The sequence below is a fragment of the Oculina patagonica genome, chromosome 2 (assembly GCF_052425735.1).
Source record: "Oculina patagonica isolate OP01 chromosome 2, crgOcupat, whole genome shotgun sequence".
Lineage (NCBI taxonomy): Eukaryota > Metazoa > Cnidaria > Anthozoa > Scleractinia > Oculinidae > Oculina > Oculina patagonica.
Window position 1 is genome coordinate 36,862,848 of NC_135759.1, and position 16,628 is coordinate 36,879,475.

Genomic DNA, 16,628 nt, shown 5'->3' on the forward strand with positions numbered 1-16,628 from the left:
AGAACCACCAGGATAAAATATGACACGCTTCGAGACTACTTTGTGAAGACATTTCGCTTTGAATTGTTTTATTTCTTTCACAGTGCGAGTTACACAGTGCAAGCGGCAAAGTCGGTAAATATGACACGAAACTTGACCTTTGTATTTTTGCGGTCAGATCAATTATCCCATCCTCTAAAATTAATTATTATATGAATACAAAACAGTAAATTATACATAAGATAGGTAGACTTTTTCGAGCATAAACTGTAGCCAAAGTGAGCAAAACTAAAACGGATTGAATAAATCAGATCGAAATGTGTTTACTAGTGTTGCGTGACCGTGACAATTTTTGTAGTCAATACATGAAATATTCACTATGCGTTTACTTCTTTCAACGGGTGGTTTTTCAATTGCCCGGGCTGGATTTTTTATATGTTACAGTACCATAATAGTAGTTGACGCCGATCTATTTTTTATTCCAAATTTCGATGTACCAGGACACGATTTTTGCCACCAAAGTTACCCTTGTTTCAAGTGTTTACCAAAGTGCTCAAAATACCAATTTTCGGGCTTTAAAAAAGATCTGTTTAATTGCATCGTTTTGCAATATTTTTAGGTTTCTGTATAGTATATTGGATGCCCCGCATACCTGCCAAAGATAAATTTCATACGTTCAACCTTCTTTCCGTACGAGTGTTTTGAATACCCACAAAAATTCGACAAAATTTTATGGCGGCGGGGACGCGAAAACGGCCTTTTAACCTTTTGCCGATTTTCTCAAATATAAAAACCCTTTGAAAATTTTAAATGTCATTTTCGTAAATAGTTCACCAAAGGGTTTCTTTTGACTGAATATGTAGAAATGCGAATTAGGAGTTTTGAAATTTTTTTCTCGAAAATTCCAGTCGGTAGCACTTAATTACCGGAAACGGACTTTGAGAAAGTCTAAAGGCTCCTAGATCCTGGGTCTGCCCATTTGATCAAATGTGGCATGATTTCTGACGTCATTGTTGTGTGTCCCTCCGGGCCGTCCACCCCGACCCTCTGGGTGCAAGTATCGATCGTGTCGATTGGTTGTTTCCTGCCCAGTGAACCGAAAACGAGGGGGTGGTAGTAAGTACGCAGTATTCCACGTACCCCTGCCCTGACCACTCCACGGGCACTCCATTGTGCACTTCGTGAAGGTGGTGGTTCCACAATGGAGGTTGGATACTTGGAGGCTTTCAGCAAAACATGGCACCATTGTTGGATCGAATGGGACGTAAGAGGTCCAACAAAAACTTTTCTGACGGATTTCATTCACGAGATTTCCATCTATGGCTTTATATCGGCTAAAGACATTTTATTTTGCCTTGTTCTTGGTGTCGCTTTCACCGTATTGCGATATTTCTTGACGGCGGTTATTTACAAGGTAGGAATTGCAAGATTTTAATTTTCTTATAGGTCTTTTTGTTTTTCTAAGGGATCGCTCCTTTGCCAGTTTGTTTCAACTGAATTTTACGTAATTATGGTGTAGCTTTCGATATTTAAGATGTTTGTTGCAAGAGCTTATTATTGATATGATGTTTAGTTAAAACTCGCGAGTAGGCGAGCAAAGGTCAGCACGGAAAAAAGTATCAACCGTTAGGGCTTCTAGAACAGTGACAATTAATTGTAATCCTACGGGGCAGCGTTTTTCCTGAGGAAGTTTTTGTTAGCAAGGGCAAACACTGTTGTTCAGATCGCTGAAACCAAATGTATTCAAAATACGAACCCTCAAATGCTAAGCTGTGGTCAAGGTTCATTCAACTCACGCAAAACATTAGTAAATAAATTTATAGCCTGTGCATTTATCCTTAACTACCCCATAGTGTCTGTTAAGTGGTCCTGTATTCTGTAATTTAGCCAGAAAATCTATATTTTTTGGCAATGCTATGCTAATGTTATGGCGCCCTTCAAAGCAACTTCAACATTTTTGTTCTTGTTGAAGATTCACGAAGTTTCGAATGCACAATATTTCCTGAGGGCGCATACGTATTCGAAAACAACTCTTTCAAATTCACAGCTAGGAATACCCTTTTAACTAGTGGGCCGGACCATAATTTAATAATATAAACTTTCAGTTATAATCCCAAGGAAGGCAATTTGGCTTGATTTTTCTAGAGACGAATCATCCGTCTTGAACGAACAACGGAATTTTCGTCTATAAAATTAATAATAATTCGTCTGTGTTTTGATACGAGCTATCTGCTTAGTTCGTCTATGAAGACGAACTAGGGTTCGACTGCAGTTTTAAATAAGGATATAAACTTGATGTCTGGCAATTGACATTTACATACTTTATTCTTAATGCGCTAAATAATTTAAGAGTAAAATCACCATTTTGTTGCATATTATAGCCAAGGAAACCTCTGGTTTTTATACTTAAGTTGTGTTTTTAGACTACAATCAACTCTCTCTTAATGGACACCCCTATAAGACGGACACCTCCATTAGACGGACACCTGGTGTTGGTCCCGTCCTTGCTGTTTTTCAGTCATTTCACTGTAACTTTACTCCATATAAGATGGACACCTTTCTAAGACAGACAGTTGGAGCCTGTCCCGACAGTGTCCTTCAAAGAGAGTGTTGTCTGTAATGTATCAATCAATGACTTAATTCCTCCTGGGAGCACTCTAGGCAAAGCCTGGGAGATTTGTCTATGAGCCTATTCAAATCTCGTCAAATCCCTGTGGGTACAGGGCAGAGGAATTCTGACAAATCCCCTCCCCCTGGGTGCAACAACACTTAAGGACAAGTGTTCCTGTTAACACACAAAGGTAGAAATTTTACGCACAAAACCCAGAAGGGCACTGGGTTTTTGAGTTCTTTGAGCCCCTGGGATGCACACATAATTCAGTGAATTGGATATTATCCGGGATCGGACTCTTCAAAATAGAATTTAAAGACTCTCAATTTTAGTTTCCTTTCTTCTTACTTCTATCTGAGTCCACGTGTTGTAAACAGGCATCACATCGTCCCAGAGCCTGCGATCTATTTGGACTGACCTCGGGCTGGCTCCCACACCCAAAGTCCGCGATTCCCTGACTCTTTGTCAAATCTGATAAATCTGATTGACTGAAAATACAGAACAAGCACACTGCGTATGCTCAAAAATTGGGGCTAGCCAGAGGTCTTAAACCTTGCTGCTGCAGTCCAAATGGAGGGCAGGCTCTGGGGATGAGAACAGAGGAAAAATGGTCAATTTAGGCCCTAAATTCCATGTGAAAAGGGCCTGAAGTGAACATCTCAAACAACAACCAGAAATCATAGATAGGGTATACCACTGAGGGGTGTGATCTCTATGAACCAAAAGTGATACTTTTCCCACACCCTTAGGCAATAAATATCTGGCAATCTCAACAAATGACCTTCGGTTCCCAAGGGTGCGCACCAAGGGGAAAGCCGCTGATTGATGCACAACACAAATTTGTAGATTAAGATGGTGTAGTTTGTTTATTCACTTATTGACAACACTTTCACCTTCGACTACCAGGTCTACATACACACTTTCCTTACTGCTGTGAAAGATTTACCAGTTTTCTATATTAAGTCAAGTGAAAACTAAAATAGCCAGTAAAAGTTGTACTTAGCTGGTGGACTAGGTTTACTCATGCCTTAAGCTTAATCTCCTCTTGTTTGAAACATTTAGAAAATTTAAACACCCCAGTCAATAGCGTCGCGCACAAATTATAAAAATAGATTTGGTCTCATGAGACCCCCCGCGTGACTCAGACAAACATTGCAGTAGGCCATAAGCGATTGTATGCGAGAGAGCGTCAATACGTGAAGAAAACATGTGAAAAGTTAGGTAAATCGGAGTGTATGCTTTCTCAAAGGGTCAAGAATGGTTAGTACAAAGCACAGCTGTCATGGTGAGTGCAAAACCGACTCAAGGTATCATGAACATTGGCCAAAATCGCTCTTAGAGCTGGAGGAATCGGGGAAGAAAGTCTTCATTCCATTCGGCTTACGGTACGAATTGCGAAACGAAACGGTACTTTACGAAATGGTACTTTGCGAAACGGTACTGAGGTAAAAATATTGTAAAAATATTGAATGGGGCAAATAAACATTGATTGCAAAACAGGTATAAGTCATGGTAAGTCGACCCAGGTTTGTGTGAGGGATAAATGTGATGCCTGCTTTTGAATCGAAACTTGTCGTGTCGCAAGAATTTATTTTTGAACATGAATCAAAAATGCAAAACGTGAATGAAAGTAACATCAAAAATAAAAAATAAAGACGCCTGTAAAAGCACTACTCTCGCTTTAGTCATCCGAAAATGAAGAAAGCGAAATCTCTCTGCCGCCGAGGATTTCTTATCTTTATTATAGTGCATGAATGTACGCCGCCCGGCGCGCCAGGTTGTAAATAAAGGTCGCGATGGTCACGTTTGTCATGCTTTCTTGTAATGTGTAGTCATGAAAACGAATGGATTAAAAGTCTGTTTTTTAACATGGTGAACATTTATTAAGATCGAATAAAAGTTTCACAGAAGGTTCAGGAATTTTTGGCTTTTATTTGCGGGAAATGTGTTATCTTTCGGGCGACAAACGCCGACAACTGTGATAATGCAAATGACCGCTATACCGTTCAGCTACATTTTTGCTGATAAGAATTATTTCGAGCCGATCAAAATAGCTATTTTCGGTCAATTCTAAATTTGACGCTAGGTTCGTGATTAGTGTTTAGTAATACGATTTTTACGGCTCGATAGTAGTCCAGCCTTTATATATTCCGTAACATGTTTCACAATTTGGTCGTCACGAAGGGCATGTACTAAAACCCGAAACAACGAAACGAAACCACCGAAACGAAACGACCGAAACAGCCGAAACGACCGAAACGAAACCGCCGAAACAACCGAAACGAGCGAAACGAAACAAAATCACCGAAACAAGCAAAACTTCAAGATTTTCGCCACTTACCGTACTATACACTCCGTTTAGCCTACTATACACTCCGGTTAGCCTACTATACACCCCGGTTTGCCTACTATACACTCCTGTTAGCCTACTACACACTCCGGTTAGCCTATTTTTCATTTAGGTTAGCCTACTATGCACTCCGGTTAGCCTGTTTACGGTTAGCTCTCAATAATCGTAATGGGTTTTGCTTGTTTCGGTGATTTCGTTTCGTTTCGCTCGTTTCGGCCGTTTCGGTTGTTTCGGCGGTTTCGTTTCGGTCGTTTCGCTCGTTTCGGTCGTTTCGTTTCGGTGGTTTCGTTTCGTTGTTTCGGGTTTTAGTACATGCCCTCGAGAGCGACATAATTTCTTCATATCGCTCTTGTAGTTTGTCTGAGTCAAGTGGGGGGTCTCAATTTTGGTGACGTCATTTGTGCGCGACGCTATTCCAAAACCACTGTGATATTATTTTAAGTCAAATAATTATTAACCTGTGATTATAATGTGCAGCCTTTTTTCAGTTGGTGTCAACTCCTCGAGAAAGATAAGAAGAAGTGTCCAGAAAGTGCTTTCAAGCTTTTGTTTTACTCTTCAGCCTATGGCTACTGTTCCTACCTTCTATTTGGTGGCAAATATAACTTTTTCCATGACACAAGTAACTGCTGGAAAGGTTAGTTTATGTTTGATCGCTTTTATCTATATGTACCAGAGTTGCTTGAGGCATATCCAAAGAGCGTCTCTTACACTTCCCTTATTCTATTCTGCATGCATCCTTAACTCGATAGATACAAGCTAAGTCATAGGCAGCGGAGCAGGTGGGGCAGGGGGCTGTAGCCCCCCCCCCCCCCAAATTTTCGTTTCAGCCCCCCACGTTTTGGTGCCGGGAGCACAATGTAAAATTGGTTTGTCAAGGTATTCCCTCTCATGAGTGAGTTCAAACATCTGCGAAACTTCCTTGAAAGTCTTAGGGAAACACTGTTTATCTTCCAAAGAGTTCGAAAAATGATCGATCGGGAACGTTCATATGGCCTTTGAACAACCGATGGAGAATCTTCGGAAATTTTTGGTCTAAAAACTGCTCAGAAAACAAAAAGTTGCTCCAAAATAAGAACCTGCTGAGTATTGTTGGGACAGTCTAAGTCCCCCCCCCCCCACGTTACAAAATGCTTCACCCCCTTTGTAAGTATGAACTAATTCTTATCATTTATAGGGTTGGCTCTGTTCAATACATATTACTAAAGGCCTTGTTTATTTTTAGGATGGTACAAAGGAATGCCTATTCCTCAAGACATATACACGCTCTATGTGGTAGAAGCAGGGTTTTATTTTCATTCCATATATGCCACACTGTTTATGGACCAGTGGAGAAGGGATTCCATCCTTATGATTCTGCATCACATTCTAGCTAATTTACTCATTTTCTTCTCATTTGCAATCAGGTAAGATTACCAGACATGTTATGATAGATGTACATGTACCAATAGGTGCTACTGAAGGTGATTAAACTCCATCTGCTATAGGGGATTTTACTGTCCTATAAAACCTCATATATGTAGAGCTTTATAGTCCTTCTTGTTCACAATTCTTCAAAAAATAAGTATCAAAAAAACCGTCCAATCTTTTCCATTAAAAGTTTTAGAAGTGTAGTTTTTGCAGACTCTACATTGCCATTCATATGATCAGGGACATCACTAATGTTTTAAGTAGGTGGTAAAATTGAAAAAAGTAGCTGGAGACAAATTCAAACATCGATCATATTTATAATTTACCGCAGTTAGTCAAAGCATATTTAAGCTTGATTATTATCAATACATGCCGCCAAATCGAAAACCACCCTATTGAAAACACATGCTGTGCAGGCCGCAAATGACTCTATCAGTTCTTCATCTGATTAGTTTTAACCAATCAGCGTCGCTGACACGGGAAAAACCATTCAGGTACGTACATGTTGCAGTTAAATTTTGATCTTAGTTAATTTTTTTATTTTAACTAGTTAGTTTTTTTCTAACTAGTTTTTTTATTATTATTCTAGATTAATAAGTAGAAAAAGTAGAACACCTCCCCCCTTGATATCTCATACCCCCCCCATCCTTACTAACCCTCCCCTACTATCTGCTATTATCCCCCTCCCCCTAAGTACTATTATATTTTTTTTTCTATTTTACTAACCTGCACTGGATTTGAACTCTCAACCTCTGGATTTGCTGTCCAACCCCTTATCCACTGTGCCACGTAGGAAACGTTGGGTGAACCACTATTTTTTTTAAAATATATGATACCCTAACCCTAACCCCATTATTTAACTAGTTAAAAAAAATCAACTAGTTAGAAAAAACTAACTAGTTAAAATAAAAAATTAACTGAGATCAAAAATTAACTGCAACATACATGTACCGCAAGCTTTGAAGTTTTGCAGTCTCCAACAGTTTTGTTCGGAAAAAAATCAAAGTCTATTTGTTGTAAATGGGACAAAATGCAGCCAAAAAATCGGATTTAGAAGCAAATGCACAAGGCGAAGAGACAAAGAGAGCAACTTCTCATTACCTTGCAAGAAACGAAACATCGTTCACTTGAATTGTGTATCTCCAGTCGAGCTAATTTAGCTAAAGCAGTTGCAGGAATTTTGCTGAAGTTCAATCAGAAAATGTAAGTTTGAAAAGTATTATTATCCATGAATCATCCCATTGCTTAATTATTATTTTCAGAAACACTGCAGCTAGCTATTTTATACTACAACTACACAATAAGACATAGGCCTCAGTAATATCGTGAAAAACTTTCATTGTGACAGAGTACTTGTGTTATTGAATCGAAAATGTTAACTTCATTAAATGCATGTATTACCTATCTGGATGTTATTTGGTCTTGTATATTGATAATAATGATAATTAAATGACTTTTTGAGGGAATATTGTTTATTTGCTCCCTTGTAAAGTCATTTGTGGCCCGAGCGCGAAGTGCAAGGTAGCGTCATTTGTTTGCGCTCGGGCCATAAATGACACTACACGGGCGCAAATAAACAATATTCCCTCAAAAAGTCATTTTTATTATTCTCTTATTGTTGCGAACTTTGATTTCAGTTTTCCTGTAAAATATAATAATAGCAATAAAAAACAGTTTTATTCAAGACAAAAGAAAAACCAACTTCTTAACTTCAACTTTTCATCGTCCATAATTAAGTGTTAAACAAGTTTTGGAAAACTTGCCCCTGCACTTTAAGTCCTGAGCTCTCCCCAACCTTTATGACATGTAGATGTATTGTTAAGCATAAAGATCATTATATTAATGTTATAGTCACTTTTATATATATTATTTTTATTTTTATGTTCCAATGTTCATCATTTAGAATGTACTGTTAGCTTCCTTGCATTAAGGCTTCTGTCTCACCTCATCTGTGTTTCAGGTATCATAGAATGGGTCTTTTGGTGCTGTTTCTTCATGACATAAATGATGTTATACTGGAGTTTACTAAACTCTGTGTGGCTTTCAAGTCGCGTGGTGGAAAATACCATGTCATACCAGACATCCTCAGCACTGGGGGATTTTTGACTTTTGCATCACTATGGTGAGTATGGTACCTAGTAATGATTAAGTTTTGCTGTTTAACAATTATTCCACGAGCGCACGTTGGATATGAGATGGTAGATAGTCAACGAGGCGCTACTCGCCCAGTTGGCTATAACAATCTAATATCCAACAAGCGTGAGTGGAATAATCAATTGTTTTATTAAAAACACCCAAAGAATTGCAATATTTGAGCTCCCCAGCTATTTTCGTTGATTCATAAGGGCTACCAAATTTGTGTTCAATGGTATATGAGCTCATATACCATTGCCTGTTAACCAATCAAAACGCAGGAATTGCAATATACCATTGCTAGTTTTTAGGCTTATATCACATTGATTGGTTAATTAGTAGAAAATCAAAGCACCTCCCATCTCTCGCTGTCACTGAACCCTCTTCCACCATACTTACTTACCATCTGCTATTACCCCCCCCCCCCCCAAGTAGTATCATTTAATTTTTTAAATTTTACCTAGCCTGAAAATTATAACCTAGGTTGAAAAAAATAACAAGTGAATTTAAATTTGACCTGACATAACATAAAATTTTTATATTATATTGTGTATTTTATAATATTCTTTCTACCGGTAATTTCTCGGTTTGTTTGTGTTTTAGGTTTTATTGTCGTCTGTACCTCTACCCAATTAAAGTACTATACTCCTGTGGCTGTGATGGTCGACCATATGTTCCCACAGCTCCATTCTACTTCTTCTTCAATGCAATGCTTTGGTCGCTGTTTTTCATGAACCTATGGTGGTTTCAGTTCATTGTATGGCTCATAATTCGTATTGTAATTGGAAAAAGCCGTGGAGTGGAAGACACTCGAGAGATTCCAAAAGAGCCTGGCAAAATAGCAAATGGAAAAGCTATGGAAAATGGAGAAGTGTCTACAGGCAATGGTGCAAATTATGGTACGGCTGAATAATGTGCACAGTAAAGGAAATTCTTGTTACAGAATGCATGAATGTGATGAAGGTCTTGCAATCCAAAGCTGTTTTCTCCACCGTTCCTGGGTTTTGGGTCCCTGTTTGGTAATTCCTTGACGTCTGCATAAAGTTTTCTGTCTCTGGTATCAGATTTGTTCGAATTAATTTTGAGAGAATAATTTGATTCTTCACTCATATTTGATATTTTTTTTCAAAATCATGGCAAAATGTAATCTGGGCTGAATAAAAGAATAGTGCACTGTCAGCTTTTGGCGGGAATACTTGGAGGCTGTGATGAACACATTGATGGAATACCACAGAATATGCAACAGCTTTCTAGGCTCCTGATTGTCTGTATTCTTTAAGGCGTGGAATGAAATAGCCTGAATTTCAGACATCCCTCTGTGCCTGCCTGCTTGCCAGAAGGGACGTCTGAACACATTTGAGCCTAATGCCGTCCAGTGACGTCACTACACTTTGGTTTTAATTCATGCGGAAAAGTTTCTGTCGAGGCCATGAAATTGTGAAAGAAAAATCGCTTCAATAAAGGATTACAGGGTATAAAATTGTTTTAATAGTAAACTATTGAAAACTTGAGACAAATGAATGAGATTTTAATCGACTGCAGGCTATATTCTTTTACGGAACCGATTTAATCTGAACTGATTTTATCTAGCGATCAAAATATAATTATTACCGTAAACACCCGTGTATAAGCCGCACCCGCAGATAAGCCGCACCCCGAGTTTAACAACTCAAATGTTGGAAAAAAAGTTTTTTGAAAGTAAATCAAAGAAAATCCAAAGTCGAGTCAAAAATCCAAAGTTGAGTCTTTAGGAAGTCTTCTTCATCGAACGTAAACTCAATGAACATTGAAACAGAAAATACTTCAGTCTTACCCACAATTTGAGCTCTTTAATATAATGAAAACCAACTTTGACATATTATGGGTGATCTTTTTCTGGCATTTGTTGACAGGTATTTCTTCATTCAACGCAATTATAGATTTTTGTGTCACAACAACAAGAACTTGCGTTTGCAGAACGTTCGTAGCTTAGTAACCAGGCATTTGATCGGACGCGAAATATGGGACTAGGGCGAGAACGTAAAGCAAAACAAGATGGCGATGGAGGCGCTCGGGTTTCGTGGCTATCATATCGACAAATTAAAGAGATTTGGGAGCCATCTATTGGAGATAATAAACTTGTTGCATAAAGAGAGTTTCGTAATCAGTTTGACAAATTTTCCATCAAAGTGCAAAATGAGAAAGAAACAATTGGCCATCTTACTCGTGAATACTCGTGGTGTTTTCTCGCTCGTAAAAGTATCAATATTACTGTTAAAGTTATTGGCCATTGTCGACACTGCAAACAGTATAGGAGCTGTCAAACTTGCAAAAGCAATGACCGGTACTCTCTTGTAGTTTTATGTTATATTTATTTACATAATTTTCCATAAATTAGCATCAGTTAATGAAAATTTACGGCACCTTTTCCGAATGTTCCCGCAGATAAGCCGCACCTCCGCTTTCGAGCGAAATTTTTTGGAAAAAAGGTGCGGCTTATCTGCGGGTTTTTATGGTAATATGTTACGCAGCGAACAAATACAACACACTCGTGAGTACTTAAATGAATCAATTTAGAAGGTTACTGAGGCATCAAGAAACGGAATTCAATACAAAAATATCCTACTTGACTGTGGACACTGAGTTCAGAAATCACTGGCTCATCGAGGCTGCAGGACATAAGCGTCGAGCGGCTTTTTTGACAAAACAAGAATACATATATAAATTTGGCAAAACACTGCATGTCGAAGCGACGAATGCCGCCAACTTAAAACCTACCGATTTCCATTACTATTCTTCATCCGTAGGTAAACTAATAAAGTAATAAACTCAAGATAAATGACTAATAAATTCATTTCTGGGAAGGTGAACTCCTTCGAACTCTTTCCAAACGTTTTCAAATTACAATCCTCGCGCGGTAAAATTCAGTCATAATTTCACATAATTATGCAAATAATGTTTAAATCAACCAATCAAAATCACTACGGTAACCCGGTTTTCGGGCAGTGACGTCACCGGACGGCATTAGGCTCAAATGTGTTCAGACGTCCCTTCTGGCAAGCAGGCGAGCACAGAGGGATGTCTGAAATTCAGGCTAGGAATGAAATACAATACTGACAATACAATACTAACAGTACAATACAAAATAATATGTTATTAACATGGTAAAACACGTACTTATAGCTCAAAGTCATGCTTGTAACCTATTAAGCTAACAACAATTTTCCAGGGATTACGCCCAAAAAATTTAGTGACATAACAAAATTACTGGATAATAATCAAACCCATGGCCTCCCAAATACCGGTTAGGCGCTCTAACCAACTGAGCTAGGAGACACTCGTGGTGAGCTAGGCCATTTACTGGGTTGATATGTGACAAGCATCCTGCATACTGCTAGGATCTGCAATGTCGAAATCATCAAGTGTGTAACTTAAATAATAAAGATGGTAAATTTTAAGTTTGGTGATAAATAATGAAGATTAATTTTTCAACAATGACACACACATTGGACAAAGAAAAAATTAGAGAGCAAATTAATATGTGGACTAAAAAAACTCAGAATTTTTCTTTGCCTTAAAGAATGACACAATGCTTGTGTCATTGTTGAAAAATTACTAAATATTAGAAATTGGATTTTTTTAGTCCATGTATTAATTTGCCCACCAAAATAAACTGTAACACAGTGACTGTGAAAGTCTAAACAGCATGTGATTAGACCCACTGAGCACAGAGGATTGACGCTCTGTTGTCTGTTCATCCTTTCTGCAGTGTTACAAAGCAATAGCAACACAAAGGACAGCAAGGGAATAAAAGAAAATGGTGAACAAGTTATAGAGAAGGATAGCAAAGAGCAATTCCGTCGTAGACAGCCACGCACCAAACCAGCCAATCCATAGAACGAACCATACACAAGAAGAAAGTCCGTCCTATATGTAAGTGTCATGATCATGTTGTAAACCAGTTATAGCACAACTAAGGTAAAGCGCGCGCTCTGATTGGTTAATTTACCGTCTACTATTTGCTCATGGGTGTACGCTGACGTATGTCTTCAACCTGAGCGCGCGCGCTGATCTGATGCGACATGGCACAAGAAAGTGCTGCTACTTCACGAGTTTATACATATTTTCTCGATTTTCCAGTGAATTTGAAAAGCTAAACATAAGAACATCCATCTCTCCATAATTCTGAAAGACGTTTAGGCATGGCGCGCCTGAAATTAAAAATTCAAAAAGTTTGTTTGTTTTTTCTTGTAGGTTTTCGTCAGCGTTTACGCGAGCACTACACGCAATTGTTTAAATAAGTGCGTGCACTTTTACCAAAAAAAAAACTGTGATAAACCGCCTAAAAGTTGTGCTATAAAATTAACAAATGGTAAACGTCACAGCGTTCACTATTGAGTTACAGATGCACTTGGGAGGTTTGCTAAGCACTCAAGAAGCTAGAAGCTAGTCGCCTCGGGCGACTCTTACGCTTCTTTCGTGCTTAGCAACCTCCCGCGTGCATCTGTAACTCAATAGTGCACGCTATGACGTTTACCATTTGTTAATTTTAATATACTAAAGACTATATAATCCATTACCATGACAGTGCTGGAAATTAAAACAATTTAATGATAATTTAGTTATTATAGGGTTTGAGCCAGAGAGCAAAATTGTGCAGACATTGTTGTGTTCATGTGACAATTTGTCCCGTCAAATTTGACAGTCAGGCCTAAATGTCTCTCAAGTGAACTTAATTGCACTCTACAAATGTTGCTTGAAAGGACAATGCTGGCCGCATCATTTTACGTAAGAATTATGACACTGTAAAGGAAGATTACTGCCAATTCAATGTACTGTATATTATCGACTGTTAATGTACTTGCACAACACTTATGTCTTGTGCACCCATCAATGTTAAAAAAGAAGGGGGGAGAGGCCAGGTATAAGAGGGGCATTTGAACTTAGCTGAGATTTTCTCTTTAAATACTCCACCACAGGGCATTTGGAATGTCTTAAAACGTCAAAAAAAATATTGTTAGAAAGCCCGCTAAATTGGAAGTCCAGCTAAGGGCAGACAATTGCTGTCAAATCCTCCACCTATGTCCCACCTCCTCCTACTTGTTCATGTATGTCTGACAATATTATTACAATGTACCTGGCTTTTTGAAATATGGCAGAATTGAATTTTCTTGTGCTATTTTTTCATCAGTTTAACACTGGGCTTTGTGCAAATCAAGATGTACACAATTTAAAATACATCACACCAAGCAGAAAAGAATTGAAGATGTGAAGAGTTTACTGAAGTTGTACATTATTATAAATTGGCAACAAGTAAAAATAAGTCAAAGAAAAATTTCTTTGCTATATGTAGTTACAATAGATATGAGTTTTGTCTTTTTGTAAGCCAGACCAAAATAGACTAAAACATAATAAAGTTGTTGTTTACACCCTATACATGTAATTTAAAATATGATAAGGCACAGTCATATTAAATGTTACTCATACGTAATATGATTATTAAATATATTTTTAATTGAATGAGATTTAAACAGGTTATTGTATTAACCTTATAAATATGATGAAACTGATAATGCCGCGCACTACTGGTAAATAAATGATAATAGAATTTCTATTTTTGGGGAAAATATTTAATTGTGCACAGTTTAATTTTATGGGAAGGTACTATTAGTCCTGTAAAAAAAAAATTTAAATTAGTAAACTGCTGCTATCCAAATTACAAACAAAAAAATGCAAATCACAAAATATAATGTTCACTACAAATTAAGAACTAAAGTCTATAATGGGCAGTGCATCATGAGAAAATGTTGGTAAACACATGTGCATAGTTTCTTCAAAAGAAAAGCACAACACAAAATTTTGCACACTGGAATGTAAAATCATTGTAGCTAGAACCTAATTCTAATAATATGGACAAGTAGCTAAATATAGTAGCTATATATATACCGTCATCACTATTTTTACAGCCTAGACGTAGCTGAAAGAGGCCAAAAGTTAAAATAATATTTTAATTCCAACTAATGTTTTGACTACAGTCATTATAAACAGCCTTTGCTCCTTTTACATCATTTCACTCCTCTTGCGGAAAAATTTGAACTCACAATTGACCTCGCTCCCAATGTGCGGCTTCAATAGCTCAGTTGGTAGAGCATCACACAGGTATCGCGGAGGTCACGGGTTCGAATTGAAGGCCCTGAATTTTTTTCAGGCTTCTTTATCCAATTGCTTAAATTGGAAATTCACTGCGACGATCATTTATCACTTTCATATACATCCGCAGTTCATATATGAATCATTTCATATACATTACATCAAAATATTGCCCATTAAATGAATGCTCATGGCATTCTGGGATGTCTCTTTTTGTTTGGGTTTGTTTGAGTTTGTTTGTTTGTTTTCTTTAGCTTTTTAGTTGCAAAGAAACATTGATTATTGAGTAGAGGAGGCTTTGAGAATGAATAATTATTTTGTACATGATATAATTAAGTACTCAATGTTTACAGTGTGAATCTAATTTTAAATTTGTAAGGGTTAGCCACATATATGGATCGCTTAATAAATCACCAAAAACTGTACAAAGGAAACCTATAAAAGTATTTTCATGCTGTTTGCATATGAAAAGGATTTTTCAAGTCATTAAGTAAAAATTAAAATAAAGGCAAAATGCTAAATAAATCAGTTTACTTTTGCATAATTTACTACTGCAAGATTATTAATTAATCGATTTTCATAAATTATGAATCGCTGTCATAAGCTATTTTTTTAGGTAGTTTTTGTTAAAGAACATAAGTGCACACAGCTTTATTAGAGTAATTCAATGGTGAAAACGTTTGCTGTTTGGCCAATCCTTGTTTATATACAAAAAAAAGAGTTGTCCATAGCTTATTGCATAAACAAAGGAGGACTGGTTTGTAATATTAATAAGATAAAAACCCAACCAGGTTTGAGGGTGCATGTTGAAATGGCAGGCCTGTAAACATTGCTAAAGTTCATACAAACTCTTCAATTTTACAGCCTGTATACCCAATCTAGTCTCATTTTTAAATATTTTCAATGTCATTTGGTTGATTTACTTCCAAACACTTTTAAACTTGGTTTAGGTTAAGTTGGATTTCCACTGACGCGTAATTTTTTACGTGCGTAAAAAAATGCGAGACAATGTATGAACGGCTTGCGTACACGTTTATGCAGGCCGTTCATACATTGTCTCTAATTTTTTTCACGCACGTAAAATTTACGCGTCAGTGAAAATCCACCATTACTGATATTTTAGGTTGTCAAATTCATTTCATTAATTCATTTATTCTTTAGTATTTTTCAAAACAAATGGTAGTAAAATAACTGAAGAGAAAAGTCTTGCTGTCTGGCATGTTCATTTTACAAGTTGCTGAACTTATAAAAAGGCAACGTTTCACTAATTTAGGTTTAAATATAATAATTGTGACAATGCAAAGGATTTGCAATTTTAGTTAAATAAGTGATGATCAATTTCATGAATATTAAATAGGGGATTATAAAATTAAAATACATGTAGCAGCTCTGACAATGGCTGATACGAACACGTGTATATTAATGAAGTAATAATAAAAAATAATGATACTTTTTGGTGGAAAACTGGTGTCTTTGCTTGGGCGACGGTTAATCTCATCCTAGACTCCTTTGCAGCCGTTTATAGTGTCGTCACACAACGCTCCTCCCCAGGAAGGAACGTGACGTTGCGTGACGTGAGGAGGAGCGCGCCGCTTTGTGTGTCGACACTAAAAACGACTGCGATGGAGACTAAGCTCATCCCCATGGCCCGCAGAAATGAAATTTACTGTGAGTGCCATGTTGATTGTTTGTTTTGTCATTTTTTTTTTATTTTTTTTTATTTTATTTTTTTTTTTGCAATGAAAAAAGGTTAAAAGGTACCAGAAGTCAAGATAATTTTTGAGACTTTCCAAGAAAATGGTAAAATTTAGGTCATGGAAAACTTTGAAAGGTCATGGAAAGTCATTAAAGTTTAAAGGCTGAAAGGTGAATGAACCCAGTTGGTGTACCCGATCCGCTGGAGGGCTCTGGAAACGAGGAGCAATATCACAATATTTTAAGTAATTTTCGTAAAGTACAACTTTCTTTCCAATTAAAGGAAACTTCCAAATAATAGTTTTCTTAGACAGAGTAACG

The 16,628-nt window shown here is 37.3% G+C and overlaps 1 protein-coding gene across 1 annotated transcript; it reads left to right on the forward strand.

The window, feature by feature from the left end:
* The first annotated feature begins 1,139 nt into the window (after nucleotides 1-1,139).
* LOC144644522 (ceramide synthase 1-like) lies at nucleotides 1,140-16,076 on the forward strand. Its single transcript, XM_078504034.1, has 7 exons — nucleotides 1,140-1,393; nucleotides 5,418-5,577; nucleotides 6,166-6,346; nucleotides 8,311-8,472; nucleotides 9,087-9,382; nucleotides 12,232-12,395; nucleotides 13,654-16,076. The coding sequence occupies exons 1-6, from the start codon at nucleotides 1,181-1,183 to the stop codon at nucleotides 12,357-12,359; spliced, it is 1,140 nt and encodes a 379-aa protein (XP_078360160.1). The 5' UTR covers nucleotides 1,140-1,180; the 3' UTR covers nucleotides 12,360-12,395; nucleotides 13,654-16,076.
* Nucleotides 16,077-16,628: the final 552 nt, after the last annotated feature.

Coding starts and splice junctions, on each gene's coding strand:
- LOC144644522 (XM_078504034.1), top strand. CDS start 1,181: ATGGAGGTTGGATACTTGGAGGCTTTCAGCAAAACATGGCACCATTGT. Junction 1,394..5,417: donor TGACGGCGGTTATTTACAAG/GTAGGAATTGCA, acceptor TATAATGTGCAG/CCTTTTTTCAGTTGGTGTCA. Junction 8,473..9,086: donor TTGACTTTTGCATCACTATG/GTGAGTATGGTA, acceptor TTTGTGTTTTAG/GTTTTATTGTCGTCTGTACC.